We start from the raw sequence: 16330 nt of genomic DNA, 5'->3' as shown, positions 1-16330 counted from the left end.
CCTGCTTTAGAAGTTACGCTTTTTTACTTAACTTATTTGCATTTTTATCTTAATAATGAGCGCCTCCCACTAATCCACACGGTGTGCAGCTTGTACCTAGGTGGTATCGGACAGATACTTGTAAAAAAGAAAGCTCGTGGATTGGTCTTGGTGCACCCGTTCGCGAATTATTTAGCCCGGGGATTTAACTGAAACACCCGGTATACCGAGGTCGTGTGCTGGTCTCCTCGGCTGGGTTGGGACCCGTGACCTTGAAACATTGGGGGGTAGTCATGTCCACCACTTATGCAAATCAATCTGAAAGTAAATAGAAGGTTTCGGTTTGACCTCCCATCTTGTCTACTCAAGATTTATCTGCCTTTACTGCAGTACACAGTAGCGTTCGGACAGCGACCTGTGACTTATGTGGTTACAGGTCAGTCCATCATAAAAAAAAATAAAAAAAACAAAGGCTACAGACCTAGCATGCCTTAAACCGCTTTTTTGCACTTTTCCTCGCACTTTTCATCGCTCTCTTCACTTTCATCGGTTTCCTTTTCCCCTGAACCGAAGCCTGCTGCTTTCATTGCTGCACCCACTGCTCCACCCACTGCACCACCCACTGCACCAACTACAACTTTGACAGATGCTGGCATCCCAGCTGCTCCAAAGCTCTGCAGGCACGAAAACACGCTGTCTTTAGCCACTAGTCCGATGGAGCTCTGCCACGCAGCCGCAACAGAACCTGCTCCTACTCCTGATGCGGAGAATCCTAGAGCTCCTATGGCAAGTGGTGCAGCCAGTAGTGTCAGGCCGGCTCCAACTGCAAGATACGACATGAGACATGTAAAACACTTGACTTGCAGCTCACCGGTCCTTTGCAAGCTCACCTATATGCACTCATTTACAAAACATGTGTAAGAGCATACCTGGGTGGAACTGCAGCCAGGGACGCGGACAACTGAGTTAAAACAAAACACGACAGGAGACCTGCACACTCGCAACTAGCAGACATTTAATGGAAGGAGGCTCTTACATACAGTACACAGAGCAACCAACCAATTGCAACACAGTAAAGACTTGAAGTGAACTTGCAACACATAGTAACAAATGGAGCGATAAGCGATAAGTTATTTCACACGTGAGCATGCAAAACTAATGTGATTCTATCAGGCACAGATTAGTTCTAGTCTTCATTAGTTAGATGTCTAGTTCGTGAACTCTTACCCGCAGCAGCTGCAGCCACGTGCTTCATGACTGTTCAGCAACAGTACCGCGATGACACTGAAAGAGACAGTCCACAATATCCTCCTCATGCATCTTGCAAAGTATGAAATAAAACGGCATAACCGTGGCTACTGTTCGACGCATTTTTATTTTATTACCCCAGGTGCAAAACGTTTGCAATTGCAAGTGCATGGGGAGTACTCAGACTGGCTTAACATAAGAGGGCGAAACAATTTAATATGATGTTTCGATCATCGTTTCGTTTTGGCCACCGAAACGTCATATTAAGTTGTTTCCTTCTATTAAGCGAATGTGTGTGTGTGTGAATATATGTGACGTCCTCTGACTTTTGGTCTATCGTCAATTGCAAATGGTTTATGAAACAGTTCCACTTGCAAAACACATTTTCGTTAGACTGATCCGTGGGCCACTTGTAATACGAAACGTTTTTCATCTGGGCGGTAATTCCGGTGCGCGAAGTGAAGCGGTGGTGACAGGGTGGTGCCGAGCGAAGAGAGTTCGTTACGACTTTTATTGGAATTTCGTACGGTAACTGAATAGAAATTTTGAGTTGTAACGCCCACTTCAAAATGAATACAGTTCGTAATTTGAAATGAAATAAATAATTGGGTGTTTACGTCGCGAGACAACTGAGATCATGGGCGACGCCACAGCGGTCGGTCTGTGGATTGCTTTTGCCCACCTGAGGGTTCTTTAACGTGCGATGAAAGCTCATCACACGGCACCCCGTATTTAACGTCCCTCGCGGAGTAATTTGAAATGAACTTGCGTGAGCAATGAAAGAAGAAAGTCACTGAAAAGGTTAGCCAGCTGTAGGATTCGAACCCACATCTTCTGGATTACCGTGAGCACTTTTGTTCCCATTTATGGACTTGCAAAGGGAGGAGAAACTTATAAGATCCGTTGCTTCAGAACCAATGCATTCTTAAATTTATTGTTCACTATACCGCCACGACTTCTGGTCATGTATATACCACCAAGAGAATACAGATGCTTCGTTGGAGCACTGCTCGGTGGAACCACATCACGCTTCACGAAGGCTTCAAGCGGGATGACGGGTACCTTTCAGATTAGCATTTCTCTCATGGTGGACCAGTTTTAGTGTTCGCCACACTGAAATGTAAAACTTTCAGTAGCCTTCTCATCAGATGACTTGTGGCCTTCCACTGTAGAAGCTGCAGCTCTAATTGCGTATTTAATACATGTCACTCCAACATGGATACGACTTGACATGAACCTGGGATGCGCGATAGAACATGTGATGAGATCATTCGCTCGCTACCTTCTTCGGTGGTAGCGATACCAGCCAACCATATCCGCCAATGCGAATCAAAGACGCTCGACCCCCCCCCCCCCCCGTTCCACGCGCCATCTGTCTCCACTAACTATAACGAAATTTGGAGTTGGTCCGAGTCGGCCGACACCACCAACCACGACCAACTCGAGTTGCTCCGAATCAGTGGCGAAATAAACTGACTTAGGCTTAAATAATGGCAGTTTTTTTTTTTAAAAAGAAGGCATCAGCAGTTAGATTTGAACCTATGCACTGAGATTGCTGCAAGGTTGTTTGTGGGTGGGGTCACCGAGTTGGTACGCATAAACGCGTAGACGGCATGGTCATAAGGCGTTGGTTGGAGCTGGTGCAGAAAATTGACCCGTGTGAACGCAACCCCGGTATCTGTTGCTGACGCGTTGCAGCCAGGATATTCTAGGGTTTGGAATCTTTCGTGAAACAGTAGAAATTGCGGACACTGTGAACAAGATCCAACAATTAACGTGAGCTTGTATCCGAAATCGCATACAAAAGTGCGTCCCAAATTCTGCTATATCCCGCGGCCCATCAAAAATATGAGATATCACATTGCGAACGCATCCCCCCCCCCCCCCCCCGCTTTTTGCATGCCACAAGCCTTCCGATCTCGGTGCACAGGCAGTAGTCACGATTACATGAAATCGACAGCTGCGCATCGTACACCTCCTCGCACCCAGGCATGTAGAGGATACTCGAAAAACGTATTTGAAATAAGATACCAAATACCGCGGTCGTAAAGTAATTAAAATACAGTCTAAATACTCATAAAATGTATGTATTTAGAGTAGAGTAGTAAATACTTCAAACAGTATTTAAGATACATCCAAAGTACTAGAGTCAGAATTAAATGCAAAGATTTAGGTTTTGAAATTAGCCGTAGGCTTTATCCGCTCTTAAGGGGAAATGAAGGTAGAATAAAGGGTCAGAAGAAAGGCGGCCACCCAGCAAAAAGAACAAAACTCCATAAAATGGATTCCTTGTGACCCCGAGAACATGCCAATTATCTGCTCCATTCGCGGTGTCATCCTCCTCACGAAGACACTTATGTATAGAGATGGTACCGAGAAAAGCCGTCCACGGACTACGCACTGAAGATCCGCATCAATCCTCAGGAATTGCGTGGCCGACCTTCTCAGAAGCAAGCTGAACTCAATGGCAAAATGTTCCTGGGGCGATGACCTTTCTTTATAACCCTTAGTTTACCTCCTGGTTTCCTCTTTGTCACCCTAGTTTGCCTCGGCCCACTAGCTGTTTTCTAGAATTGTTACAAGCAAGTTGCTAGCGAGCCCTGTTCGCCCCTCTTCCCCGTGGCGCGTGGTTGGCAAGCTGAGGTATTGAAAGTTCAATATTTGCCAATGGCCCCATGAAAATCAAACCAGTCTGCATACTCCCCGAAAGGAAGGACAAAAGTAATAGGAGTATTGAGTAGCAAATACGAAAAACAAAAAAGTATTTTAAATAGAGTACCAAATACCTTCCTGTAAAAGTACTGAGTAAGATACTTAAATACCAGCAAAAGTATTTAAGATACAGTATTTGGAGTACGATACTCCAAATACCTACATGCCTGCTAGCACCTATCCCCACAATAAGCGGGTTGGTTGACGTGGCCCTGTCGGAGAGGATTAGTTTCAGCCACGATATTTTTACGTTATTTGACTCGTTGAGGGGTACAAAGTTTGGGTGAGTTTGTACAGAAAGAGGTCCCATAGGTAATGCTAGTTCTGGGACCTCGAGTTATTATCTTGTTTTGTTAGCAGCTCTATATGGTGAATATATATGTTAGGTAGGTCAATCCTTCAAGAAAGAAAAAACATCAACAATAGATATACAGTGAAATACATATTACCGTGCAGTATATATAGTAGTAATAGTTAAATTATTACATTAGGAAATATACTGTGTACAGAGTGATATATCCTATATACATATGCCTCGTAAACATATGGCTCTCACTTATATGTAATTTATGAACAGATAAAAGACAAGATACATAAATATATACATAAATGCACAAACCAGTCAGTAGAAAAAAAAAAGGAAAGTCCAATGTTAAATGGCGCTAAACAGCATTTAACGGTCAAAAAGAGTGTAGCATGTAAAATGAGTGTAGCATAGTGTTCTATACGTTAGTTAGGATATAACGATATAATACTCGTTTGAAGAACAGGAAGGTTGATAAGTTTGTCATGTTTGAGGGCAACGAGTTCCAGAGTGTAGAGGAGTAGTGAGCAAATGTGAATACACCGTAATTAGTACTGCACGTAGTAACGGTCAAAGCGTTTTGCGATGATGTTCGCGTTATCTTGGTGGGTTGTTTGTATGTGAGTTTGATGTCTGAAATTGTTATCCTCTGGTGGAGTTTTTTGTGGGCTAGAAGTAGAGCACGGAAATTGATGAGTTTTTCCAATGGGATTATATTTAATGCTGTGTATACAGATGTGACACTGTCAGTGCGCTTCATATGTAGAATGGTGCGTATGGCAGTGTTTTGCGCTATTTGAAGGGGGTGGAGTGAAGATTTATATGTAATGCCGTATACAGCTGCACAATATGCTAAGCGAGAGGGAATAAATGAGTTATATATTGTTATAAGTGACCTTAGAGGAAGGCATCTGCGTAGTTTGAAGAGGAGACTAATGGATTGGTAGGTGCTTATGCAGAGAGAATTAATGTGATTGTGCCAGGAGAGCTTTTCGTCAATGATGATACCTAGAAATTTTGTACGTTCGACTTGTTTTAGTGTGGTATTGAAAAAGTGTAAGCTGAGGTTGTCTGTGGTTAAGCGTTTGTTTTTTTGGTCTAAATAATACGTATGTGGTTTTATCGAAGTTTGCTACTAGTTTGTTTAAGATTAGCCATGACGATAAGTGTTGCATGACGTCATTAGCTCCGGAATATACTTCGTTAATGGTTGGTCCAGAGATAAATAGGGTAGTGTCATCCGCGTATAGTACGGTTCTGCATGCGAGCTGCGTTGGTAAGTCATTTATGTACACCAGGAAAAGGAATGGTGCTAGTATTGACCATTGTTGCGATACGCTTTCGTCCCAGACAACGCTTGTGAGTGTGATTTGAAAAAACTAATCTACTAAGAGGGAGTCCCATGGGCTAGGAACCGACGTCACAAAAAGAAGTAAGGAAAATAAATAAATAAATAAAATAATAGATGCTAGTAAGAATGGCTGTTCTATTTAATGAACCAGGTCGTTTGTTAGTCCTCGGAGTCCGCTACCACGAGTTTTTTTTTCTTCTTCCTTTTGTTACGCAGAATGGTGTTGAATCCTTGTCGTTGCGCGACCTCCTCGCTGAGCCTGTCTTGTTGAAACACTGGCTGCCTGGCATAGAAAGTACTCTTAGTTCCAAAAGTACCCCGTACACTACGCATTACTTGAAGAGTGAGTCAAATACAGTTACAATTACAAAACATGTTATTGCGAGAGTAATTAATTACAGTACATTGCAGCGTTGGGATTATTTAACGAATTAAGCGTCCAAAGTCATGAATTACAGCGTCCACAATGCTGAAACCAATATCAAAGTAATATCAAATGCAATCAAAACTTATACTGCGAAGCCTAAGAATGACCATGGTTCAAAATAGGATATCACTGACGAACGTGCTAGTTTCGCGTTTTTTCGGTGTCTGCCGTAGTCGCTTTTGAATAAAATGTACATTTTAGCAAAGTTATGCTTTGCAACGCGTTAAGGCGGGGTCCCATAGCCTCGATTTGAGCAGCAGCAGCAGAGCAACAGCAGCGGAACAGCAGAGCTGCAGCGACACGAGCGGTCCCATAGCACTGGGCGAGAGCAGCAGCGCTGCCGAGTTGCAGGAATTCCCTGCTCTCCCGTATCCGAATTTTTGGTTGCTGTGCTGCCCTGTTGCTCTGCAGCCTGAGCAGCCGGTCTCGAAAGCCAATCAGGAGGCTGGTTGGTATTGTTTTCGTTCGACGGTGTTCAGGGTTAGCAGGGCAGTGAGTGACGGCAGAAGGTTTGTTTCTGGTTGTTCTGTGATTTGATTCTGAAGACCTGGATACGCTGGTGATTGCCAGTAGTTTGGAGAGAGTGTTCAATCATTGGGACTGCGTGAAGTGCGCTTTCAGGACATAATTCAGTTCATATAGTTCAATAAAGTGTTCGACCGAACCTACGTGATACATATGTTATGTACCAGTTGTAGCTACATGTTCGCTTGTTTTCTGGAAAGTACTTCAAGACGCGTGACCTGATAACGTACAAGCAAATTACTTTCACGTCCATGCCGTGTGAAAACCAAACCGAACAAATTTCTTGTGGTCGGTATTCCAAGACCTTGCTAGGTGGTGGTAAATGAAACTGGCCCTTGAAAAGGGTTTTATGGAGATAGACAACGTTCAGACAACAAAAAAAGGTTCGTTAGAGATAGATAATGAACCCATTCCTTGTGAAAACAGGCAGAAAGCAGTGAGTACTAGCAGAAGGGGCCTTTGTTTTCGTTAGACAATTTTATCTCACTAAGAGCAACGTACGCATTTGACAGTCACCGTAAATCAAAATAGTATAGTAACGAGGCAATATTTATACGACAAAATCCCGTAGAAGAATCTCCACACAACATAGCAAGGACTGTTCTGCACAGCAGTTGGACGAACCTTGTCATGAAACTAACTACACATCAACGAAGGGTCAATCAGGTAATACGAGGCTCAGACCACCACCACCACACTCATCTCAAAGTTCACTTATGAGCTCCAAATCCACAATATAACTCTCACACAAACGCCTTTCATCTAGGATTGCGTTCCTAGGTGTGTGTACTAAAAGGCTTAGCCGCTGCGTACGCCTTAGGAATGTGCGAAATGTAAACAACGATCTGTCCCCTCTATGTTGTTCCAGCCTCAGAACATCAGTTTATCTCTTGTAAACAATGCCACGGTTGCCAATACGCTTTGTGTATTGGCCAATACGCTGCTGCCGCTAATTCAAAACGAAGCTATGGGACGCCTCCAGCAGCAGAGCAGCAGCAGCAGCAGAAAGCAGCTGTGGCAGCTGCTCTGCTGCCATGTTGCTGCAGCCGCACCGCTGCTGCTCGCATAAAGCTATGGGACGCGGCCCTTAGGCTTAGCAGTGCAGCAACACAAAACGTATCGACATTCGCTATATATTGGTGATAGTTTATAGTTATGTGGGACTATATAGTGACTGTAATGAGACCTAGGTTAGTCTACATCTGTTGACCATAGGTCCACTTGAGTGCCGGCGTTGTGCCAATGTGGGATTTTCAACTTATATCACGGATTTAGAGTGTTTTGAGGATACCCCCAGTTAACGCTGTCTCTCTTCCTCAAGATACACAATGGTCTCGCACGCATGCAAATGTACACGTTTTAAGTACCGATGGATTAGGATACAGCAGAAACTGCTTACCAGCGTTATAAACGGCAGCTGACGACCCAAGTGAGTGACGCTCACGCTGCTCACGCCGTGTGGTGGTAGCCCGGCGCCCGGCCCAGGCAGCAGACTGCAAAAACGAAACTATGCGCAAATACTTTCTGCTCTTTACTGCGCACCACTATGCGACTATGCTTTCTCCCTTTCACCGCTCTCTCCCGAGAGCAGAGCAGACGCTCACCCACTGATCTCGATTGTAAAAGGCTTTATAGATAGAGATCAGTGCGCTCACCTGTCTGTTCCACTCGTTCCAGTCAGTGCGAAATATGTCGTTCGTGAATAATTCGTCCCTCGAGGCACTCGAATGAACCGAAGGGTGAAAACATCCGCTCACCAATTCACCAGGCTATACCGACGATTCTTTGAATGGTTGCTCGTTCACCATGTGCACTGTGCTTACTGTGCTACAGCGCAGCGGAAGCGCAGTCGCCATCTATGGTGTAATCTGTGAAGCTGTCGTCTTGGTGGGGCACCATATTCGGCGGTCGCCTACTCACTTTCAGGAGATGTTTATGGAATGGATAAGATTCAAAGTGCAGGCAAACTGGTGAAACATAACTAAAGTTTTCTCCGAGTCATTTGCATCGAATTGACTCATCACTGACGGTGAAACACGACCAAATTTAAAACTCGCTGCGAACTTGTACCGAGAGAAACTTACCGCAAAGGCATTAAACTTTTTTTAAGTTCACTGTTAGCGCCGCGAAGCAGCTGTTGCTATGAGCAACCTATAGATGTGGACAGATGGAGAGAGGACAGCAGGAAGGAGTGGGGGACATGGGGTTTAGTATGCGTCCTGGGCCGACTTCAAGGGGAACTGTGCCAACATTCGTCTGGGAAGTCTTTGGATAACTCAAGGAAAATCTCAGGCAGTACAGCCAGTGGTACGATTCGAACGGTCCACCTCCCAGTCCCTCCCAGTCTTTCGATTGAACCGGTTCGCCGAAGATTTTAATGGAATTCAAACGTGGTCATGCTTCCAGTCAACACATTCTCTCACTGAAGTTTGGTTTCACAGGACTCTGCAATAAATTTACCTGACAAGTGTTGTAGAGCGTCAAAGCTATCAGTACGTTCCTTAGTAGCACAAAACAACTCGTAAACGTCTCAAAAAGCTGTTGGCAAGATTTCTTTTTTGTTTTTGTTTTGTTTTGTTTAGAAGACGTCCTCCATCCCGTCTACATAACGTCTTCTAGCTTTGGTTAACGTGACGCTTATTAAAATTATTATAATACGTTATTACACATTATATAATATTATTATTACACATTGCACATTATGGCACATTATTATAGTACATTATTAATAATGAAAGCATTGAAGACTTCGTCGAGTCGGTCCTGAAGATATATTATACTATAGTCTATTATGTGCTTCTATGTTGTTCCAGGACTTTTACGCAGTACACCCTTTCTCCTGCCCAGACAGAAAATTCAGTCCTGTGGATATCCATCCGAGATAGTCTGATGGAGACCTGCCTCTTTTTTTTTTTTTTCTTCTTCTTCTTCTTTCTTTTTACCTCGGCCACCGTCACCACACACGTCCATTTCGTTGTCGGTTTCTCCACTTTGTTTGTTTCTCTATCTCCCATGGCGTTTCAAAAGGCATAAAGAGAAAACAAGACGCCGGGAGTGTATTGTAATCAAGTAGGAGAACTACGCTCGTGGAAGAAAGATCCAACGGGAAAAAAAGATCCATCGGGAAAGAACATCCAACGGGGTCACGTGACAGATGGAAAAAAAGATCCAAACGAGAAAGAAGATCCACGCGGAAGAAACATCCACAGGGAAAGAAGATCCACGCGGCAAAAAAAGTCAATAGGGAAAGGGAATCCAAGTGAGGAAGCGCGTGAATGTGTATATCGGATCGATTAATCAGCGGGCCATCGTATCATAGGCCAGTTTGTATTAAGTTTAACCCGATATTTCCACGAAGACCGCAGGATCAGGGAACCATGACCACAGAACTTGTGGGAATCCGCCCGTCGAATCCCACTCGCTTGAAGGGCGCGACCTGTCCAACACACCAAACCGCCAACGCGAAACAAAGACACTGCGGAATGTGCTGTGTCTACTGGTGCGTATAACGTGTATTATGCACAGGAATCCGAGGAATTGCACCTGCTTCAATTAGATTCCACCAGAACTGGGGTGAATCAGATCCAGCTGAACACGATTACACCCGAGTTACTGAGGAAATATATAACCCTATTCCTCCCCCCCTCTCCCTCCCCCCACCCCGCTATAACAAAAACATGTCAGGCCGTATATGCATATATGCCTCCTGTCAGATTCGCAAGAATTTGGAGCCGCGCACATTAGAGTTTTGCATTTGTCCCCAGCTTCCTCATCCTAAGAGAAGAAAAGGCTCCGTTGTGAATCACCACTATTCGGACACGAATTGAGCAGTCTCTCGTTTTGCAGCAAGGTGTCATTGCATTCCGACAGCCAAAAAGGTCATTTCAAAATATCCCTAACTTGCACGCCGATATCAATAATTGAGTCCAAGTAGTTCACAACATCAGGAAACGTGGGGACGTGCTCTGCTACATACGTTACTAATCTGTCCATCTCGGAAAGCAACAGCCTGTTCCTCCGAAGCACGCTTGGGCACTGTGGTTTTCCTATGGCGAGGGGATCAACCGATCAAGCCTCAGAGCATGCATCCGACTCTGAGTGGCATGCTGCGAGGTTCGAAGCCACCGCACCAGCTCTGCCAAACTGGGGTACCGCCTGTCGATTCGACTCAGTAGGCCGTTGTGTCAGTCTTCTACCATGTTCGTGATTCGAGGCCCGGTATTCTTGAATTGACCCCATACGTCTTTGATGATAGCATTTTCGATTCAGAAACTCTCGAAGTACCAGGAGAAGTACCGGGTGATCGCAATCGCTTCGACTGAACTGACTGTCATTCGGATAGGGGACCAGCAGACTGCTTGTTGGTGGTATTTGGTGGCGACCGATTTTTATAACATCTTCTTTGCAGTTTACATATTAAGGATATGTTTTTACTTATTATTTTTTGCTTATTCTAAAAATATTGATTGTGAAGAATTCATGAAATACAGTAAGCAACAACAATAACAACGGGTGCTTAGGGTACTTCGTTTTTCGGGTTAAACCCGATTTTTCACGATAGTTCCGTCCCGAACAAGTTTTCAAGAATTCGGGTAAACCCGATATCTAACCGAAATTCTTGTGGTCCTTCAACGTGTCGTTCTCTGTAAACTGTCGGAAAAGTAAATAATAATATCAGCAAAGACAGCCATTTGTGACAGCCTATTTGTCCTCTATTTATAATCCCCTCCTGCAGGAGTCAAAGAGACGAGCTTTTGTGGAGCTCGGGCAAGTGTTTCAATACCGCGGTCATTCACGACCCTAGTTCCCAGCCGGAAATATAAATATTCTTGTTTCTCGTCCCCGTGTCACAGCAGCGGCTTGCTTCATATGCCTTCCGTTTCACCCGAAACCTCCCTGGTGACATATCAAACAGAGATCACGGCGCCCGATTTCTCCCCGAATTCTCGGTTGTAGATAGCACCCCTCAATAATTTGAAAAATCATAAAACCGGAAAATGAAGAACCCAACTCGGAATGCTTAAGTGACGACGATGTAGCGGATGCTGAGGCGGCAACCTATTCCATTGCTTGAGGGGGAATGGAGAATGATGATGAATGTTCAGAGCTCACGCAGGAGCCCTGTTGCTTTTAAAAATGTGATGGGGGCTTGAAGAGCTCGTAGCTGATTCGCTGGGTTGGCTGGAGACAGAGGCGAATGCAAACCATGCCGTGGATAGGGAGTACATTACTTCTTAGGAGGAAAGCATGTACGCAAGGAGCCATGTCGCAATGCGAACTGCAACTGTACAACACAAAGAAGTTTCAACGTGGTCACGTGACAGAGGGAATAAAGATCCACACGGAAGAAACATCCATAAGGAAAGAAGATCCAAGCGAGAAAGAAGATCCATGCGGCAAAAAGATCCATAGGGAAAGAAGATCCACCAGTGGATCTTCTTTCGCTATGGATGTTTTTTCCCTTTGGATCTTTTTTCCTAAAATCCAGCGTATGGTATCTGTTTCCCCTTTGCAAGTACCCATAGGTATATAGTTCTCCGATTTACCATACGCATTAGATACCATACGCTGTACTGCTATTCGATAAGATCGGTTGGCACCCGCAAGTGTTACAGTGTTGAGCCAACCAACCTCCCCCTTTTGTTCTTTACGTTATGATGCTCGCGTTATCTGTCATCAATGCAACTCCCTGTCTGCCCTATATACAGGGAGTTGCATTGATGACAGATAACGCGAGCATCATAACGTAAAGAACAAACGGGGAGGTTGGTTGGCTCAACGCTGTAACACTTGCGGGTGCCAACCGATCTTATCGAATAGCAGTACAGCGTATGGTATCTAATGCGTATGGTAAATCGGAGAACTATATACCTATGTATGTATGTATGTAACTCCCTGTCTGCCCTATATAACCAGCTCCGGTGGCGCAGCGGTGGCGCAGCGGTAACGCGTGCGCTTGGAGACTGGGAGGTCCGCGGTTCGAATCCGCGGGCCGGCTGTGCCGTCTGGGGTTTTTCCTGGGTTTCCCTCAGATGTGTAATAGGCGTATGCCGGCACAGTTCCCCTGAAGTCGGCCCATGGACGCAGCTATCCTCCCCCCGAGCGGACTCCGCTCGGTCTTCCACTTCACCCTTTCCTCTCCTCCTCTCCACCACCTTTCCCTTCCCGAGAAACATGCCGCCTAATCAGGCAGGCAGACCTCTCGGGTTCCTCCCAACGACACTCCTCCTCCCCCTCCTCCTGCCCTATATACTGCGTTTACCACATGGGAGAGGAATTTGCACTCTACATACAGGGTGTTTATTTTTATTCGTTAGAGAATTTTTATTTAAAAAAAGCTAGCAGCGCAAAATAGATGCCGTTTTGGCAGTTGCGTCTACGGCCAAGTTGACATCCCCTGAAGAATGCAACTACAAGATGACTAATTACATAAAATTCATTACTGAACTCTTTAATTAGGGGATTTCGAGCAAAAGCGGGAGATCAGAATGAGAGACCATCCTATACATCTGTTTGTGACTGGTTCTTCTTGCACCTCCTGTGAGTTGTTGTTTTTTAATGCGTTACCTCCCGCACAGCTGTCTCAGGTTTGTTTGGGAGCAGAAACTACTACTTCAACATTAGTCGTTCCTTTTCTTAAAATTATTGGACACCACATGTATACATGGTATGACGATTACGTGCCCTTTCTTGCCTGGTTCTGGCTGTCATCACAGGTTTTGAGCTGCCTGAGCAACCCCTTGCAGACCGAACAGGTTGTTCGGATAACCTCCAATGCGGAACCTCTCTACTTGATTAGTAAAACTATCAGCCATACGGTGTGGACACGATTTGTTAAGTGCGTTACGGAGACAGAGGTGAGCAATACGCCGTTTCACAAGTTTAGAATGGCTCGAATTGGGGGCTAGAAACCGCGGGCCGCATGCTGTTCCGGCTCAGTGCAGACCAAGCGCGCGACAAAAATTCGTGCGCTTAGGAGTTGTTGATGGTTATGGGGGGCTTGAGCAGAGGTTATCTGAGAGTGGGTTGTCTTGGCAGAGGGCGAGGCACGGAAAACGAATTCCTCAAGCAAGAGCGCGCGCTATGCTCAGTGCATTCCGGAGCTCTCTTACCAGAACTTTGTGAATGCAATAAGCCATAGAAAATGCGAGCTTTCAGCACACTACGCTTAAAAAGTAATAGTTTGCAGTTTGTTCGACAGCTTAATAGTTGCTGCAGGCTAATTTAGATTTACTTTGAAATGGTTTCAAATATGTTCTGCGGCCCCCGGAAAAGATCGGCGAGGGGAGGGGGGGGGGAATGAAATGTGGCCCGTATAGGATTGCAAAGGTTCCCAACCGCTAACCTACGCCTTAAGTTTGTGCATGTTGAATTGTTGCACTGCCCATTCCCAAGACTACGTTTTCTGCAATATTGTTCGTGGCCTGTGGGTGCTCTTCGCCTTTGTTGGACAAGACTAAATGGCTTCCATTCGCGCCGCCCATTCACGTGGGCAATCGAATGACTATCGTATCATACATACCTTTACGCTCTTGCTTGTTCACATGCCTCGTCTATACTCTGATCTTCGTTCTGGCTTTTAAGAAACGCTGCTGCAGACAGTCAGCGTCTCCAGACAGGCTCGCATCAATCATCATGCCCTACTGCTGACATTGCTGCCAACATTTGGCCCTCTACAACATCATTTCCCTGAACACTGCCCACTTCGTGCTATTTACGCTTTTACGCCAATGGTACAACCACTGCATGTTGCATACTGCGGTTTAAAGGGGCGGTGCACACGCTCTTAGGAATTTTATCTCCTATACCAGAAGCACAGCGGAGCAATGTAATTTGAATTGCTGTTTACCACACTACAGCGGCAGTTGCGTAACCACTGTATTTTGCAGTTTAAAGGGGCGGTGCACACGTTTTTAGAGGTTGTATTACTACTGTTCACCACTTTGGTGCCAGTGGCGCAACCACTGTATGGTGCATGCTGTAATTTAAAGCGACGCTGCACACACTTTGCGGAATTATAACTTCTACAAGCACAGCAGAGCAATGTACTTTCGATTACTCTATACGCTTTGGTGCCAGAGGTGCGACCACCGGCACATTGCAATTTAAAGGAGTGGTGCACACGCTTCTAGAAATTTTATTTAGCTTCTTCCTGTGGCGCAGCAGAGCAATGTCCCTATAGGGCGCGTTTCCCGCGCTGACATACACACCATGCGGTTCCAGTTTTACTTATACAGACTAGTTTCGCTGAGCACCACGGAAGCAGGATAGCGTTTTGCGCTGGGTGTGCGACGTGTGCCAGTTGATGGTACGAAACGAAAGTAGCGGAATATGCGCGAAGGTGAGGTAGTCAGAAGAAAGATAAAACGTGTATTCCCAAGCAGCGCAACAACCTGGCACAATACTGGTCCAATCCTGGGCCGGTATCGACAGTATTGCACCAATATTGAGCACAGATGTTGCGCTGCCTGGGTTATTGCTGGACACATACAATATGAATAGCGTTTCACTGTTGCAGTTCGCCCAGAGATGTTTGCGACGGGGGGGGGGGGGGGGGGGGGTCATTATGCATACCTACGACCATTACTACGTCGAACTCTCCACGCGGAAGAACGCCAAAATTTCCGACATATAGCACGGCATATAATATTTGTTCCGCGGAAAATTGGGACTTCTGATGATCATACGGGTATTGGTATCAAAGTGGCGCGGGAGCTGACGCCCTGAAAGGTCTCAAACGGACTTTAGACTGAAACAGTCTGAATACCAACATTGGGCCAGAACTTCTTCACAGAGGTTTATGTATGTGCTAGTTGCCTTCGTGTAACAGCCCATCTCGCTTCGCGAAGCCATAACAGTATCCAGTCAGACGCGATCGCTGTACCGTGTAACAAATTAGGAGTAAATTTACACGTAAGGTGGATCAGCCTATTTGTGTGGCGACGTGCTACACGTGCCGCAGGGTAGGACTGCGGATAACTTCGACCACGTGGGGCTCTTTTGACGTGCGCCGGAAATCTTCGACACACGATGCTATGTTTACCCAGAGCCGTTTATAAAGAGAGTTATAAGAGACTGGCCATTAGGAGGAGCCTAACCCGAATCGCGTCATGCGCCGTCACGGGTGAACCACCTCCCTCGCCGTGCTCTATTGTTGTCCAGTCGTCAACCGGTTGCCGACGGCATATTGATGCAGAGCATTGGTCACGATCAGGCGCGGATCTAGGGGGGGGGGGGGGGTCCAGGGGTCCGGACGCCCCCTCAATTCCAGACTTAAACGTAGGGTTCAGTGGACCGATCCCAGCATGCACCGGACACTTGCCCATAGCGGACCCCCCCCCCCCCTCGGAAAAATCCTAGATCCGCCCCTGGTCACGACTGTGAGCTGTCCTCTGACTCGAAACGGTTTTTGCGGCTGGTCGCGGCGAAGCGCAAAAGGGCGTATTTCATTGGTGTAATTCATTGGTGTAAGGACGTAATTCATTGATGGATAAGGGAGTGAAAGAGCGTCCTTTTGCGCTTCGCAGCGACAAGCCGCGACAAAAATACGTAAACCAAAACTAATTAATTACTGCAACAAATGACCCGCTTCGGTGGCAGATTTTTCTCTAAAAGGTGTCCACTGAAGGTCCCAAAAGGGGTAGTACCCATTTTAATGCCGACAGCGCCCTGCTTTAGAAGTTACGCTTTTTTACTTAACTCATTTGCATTTTTATCTTAATAATGAGCGCCTCCCACTAATCCACACGGTGTGCAGCTTGTAGGTGGTATCGGACAGATACTT

General features: G+C 45.7%; 1 protein-coding gene across 2 annotated transcripts in view; it reads right to left on the bottom strand.

Moving 5' to 3' along the window:
- LOC135374723 (interferon alpha-inducible protein 27-like protein 2) overlaps positions 1-16330 on the bottom strand; it is a 115941-nt gene that overhangs the window by 70206 nt on the left and 29405 nt on the right. The window contains exons 1-2 of one of the 2 annotated variants that reach the window (XM_064607646.1): positions 7946-8057; positions 1207-1263 (exon numbers count right to left, since the gene is read on the bottom strand). The exons of the other annotated variant lie outside the window; for it this stretch is intronic. Coding sequence (XP_064463716.1) covers positions 1207-1234 — 28 coding nt within the window. The 5' untranslated portion in view covers positions 1235-1263; positions 7946-8057. Of the gene's footprint in view, positions 1-1206; positions 1264-7945; positions 8058-16330 lie in introns of those variants that run through there. 2 annotated transcript variants of the gene reach the window in all.

This window comes from Ornithodoros turicata, unplaced genomic scaffold, assembly GCF_037126465.1.
Source record: "Ornithodoros turicata isolate Travis unplaced genomic scaffold, ASM3712646v1 ctg00000746.1, whole genome shotgun sequence".
In the NCBI taxonomy this organism is placed as follows: Eukaryota; Metazoa; Arthropoda; class Arachnida; order Ixodida; family Argasidae; genus Ornithodoros; species Ornithodoros turicata.
This window is presented reverse-complemented; position numbering and strand designations above follow the sequence as displayed.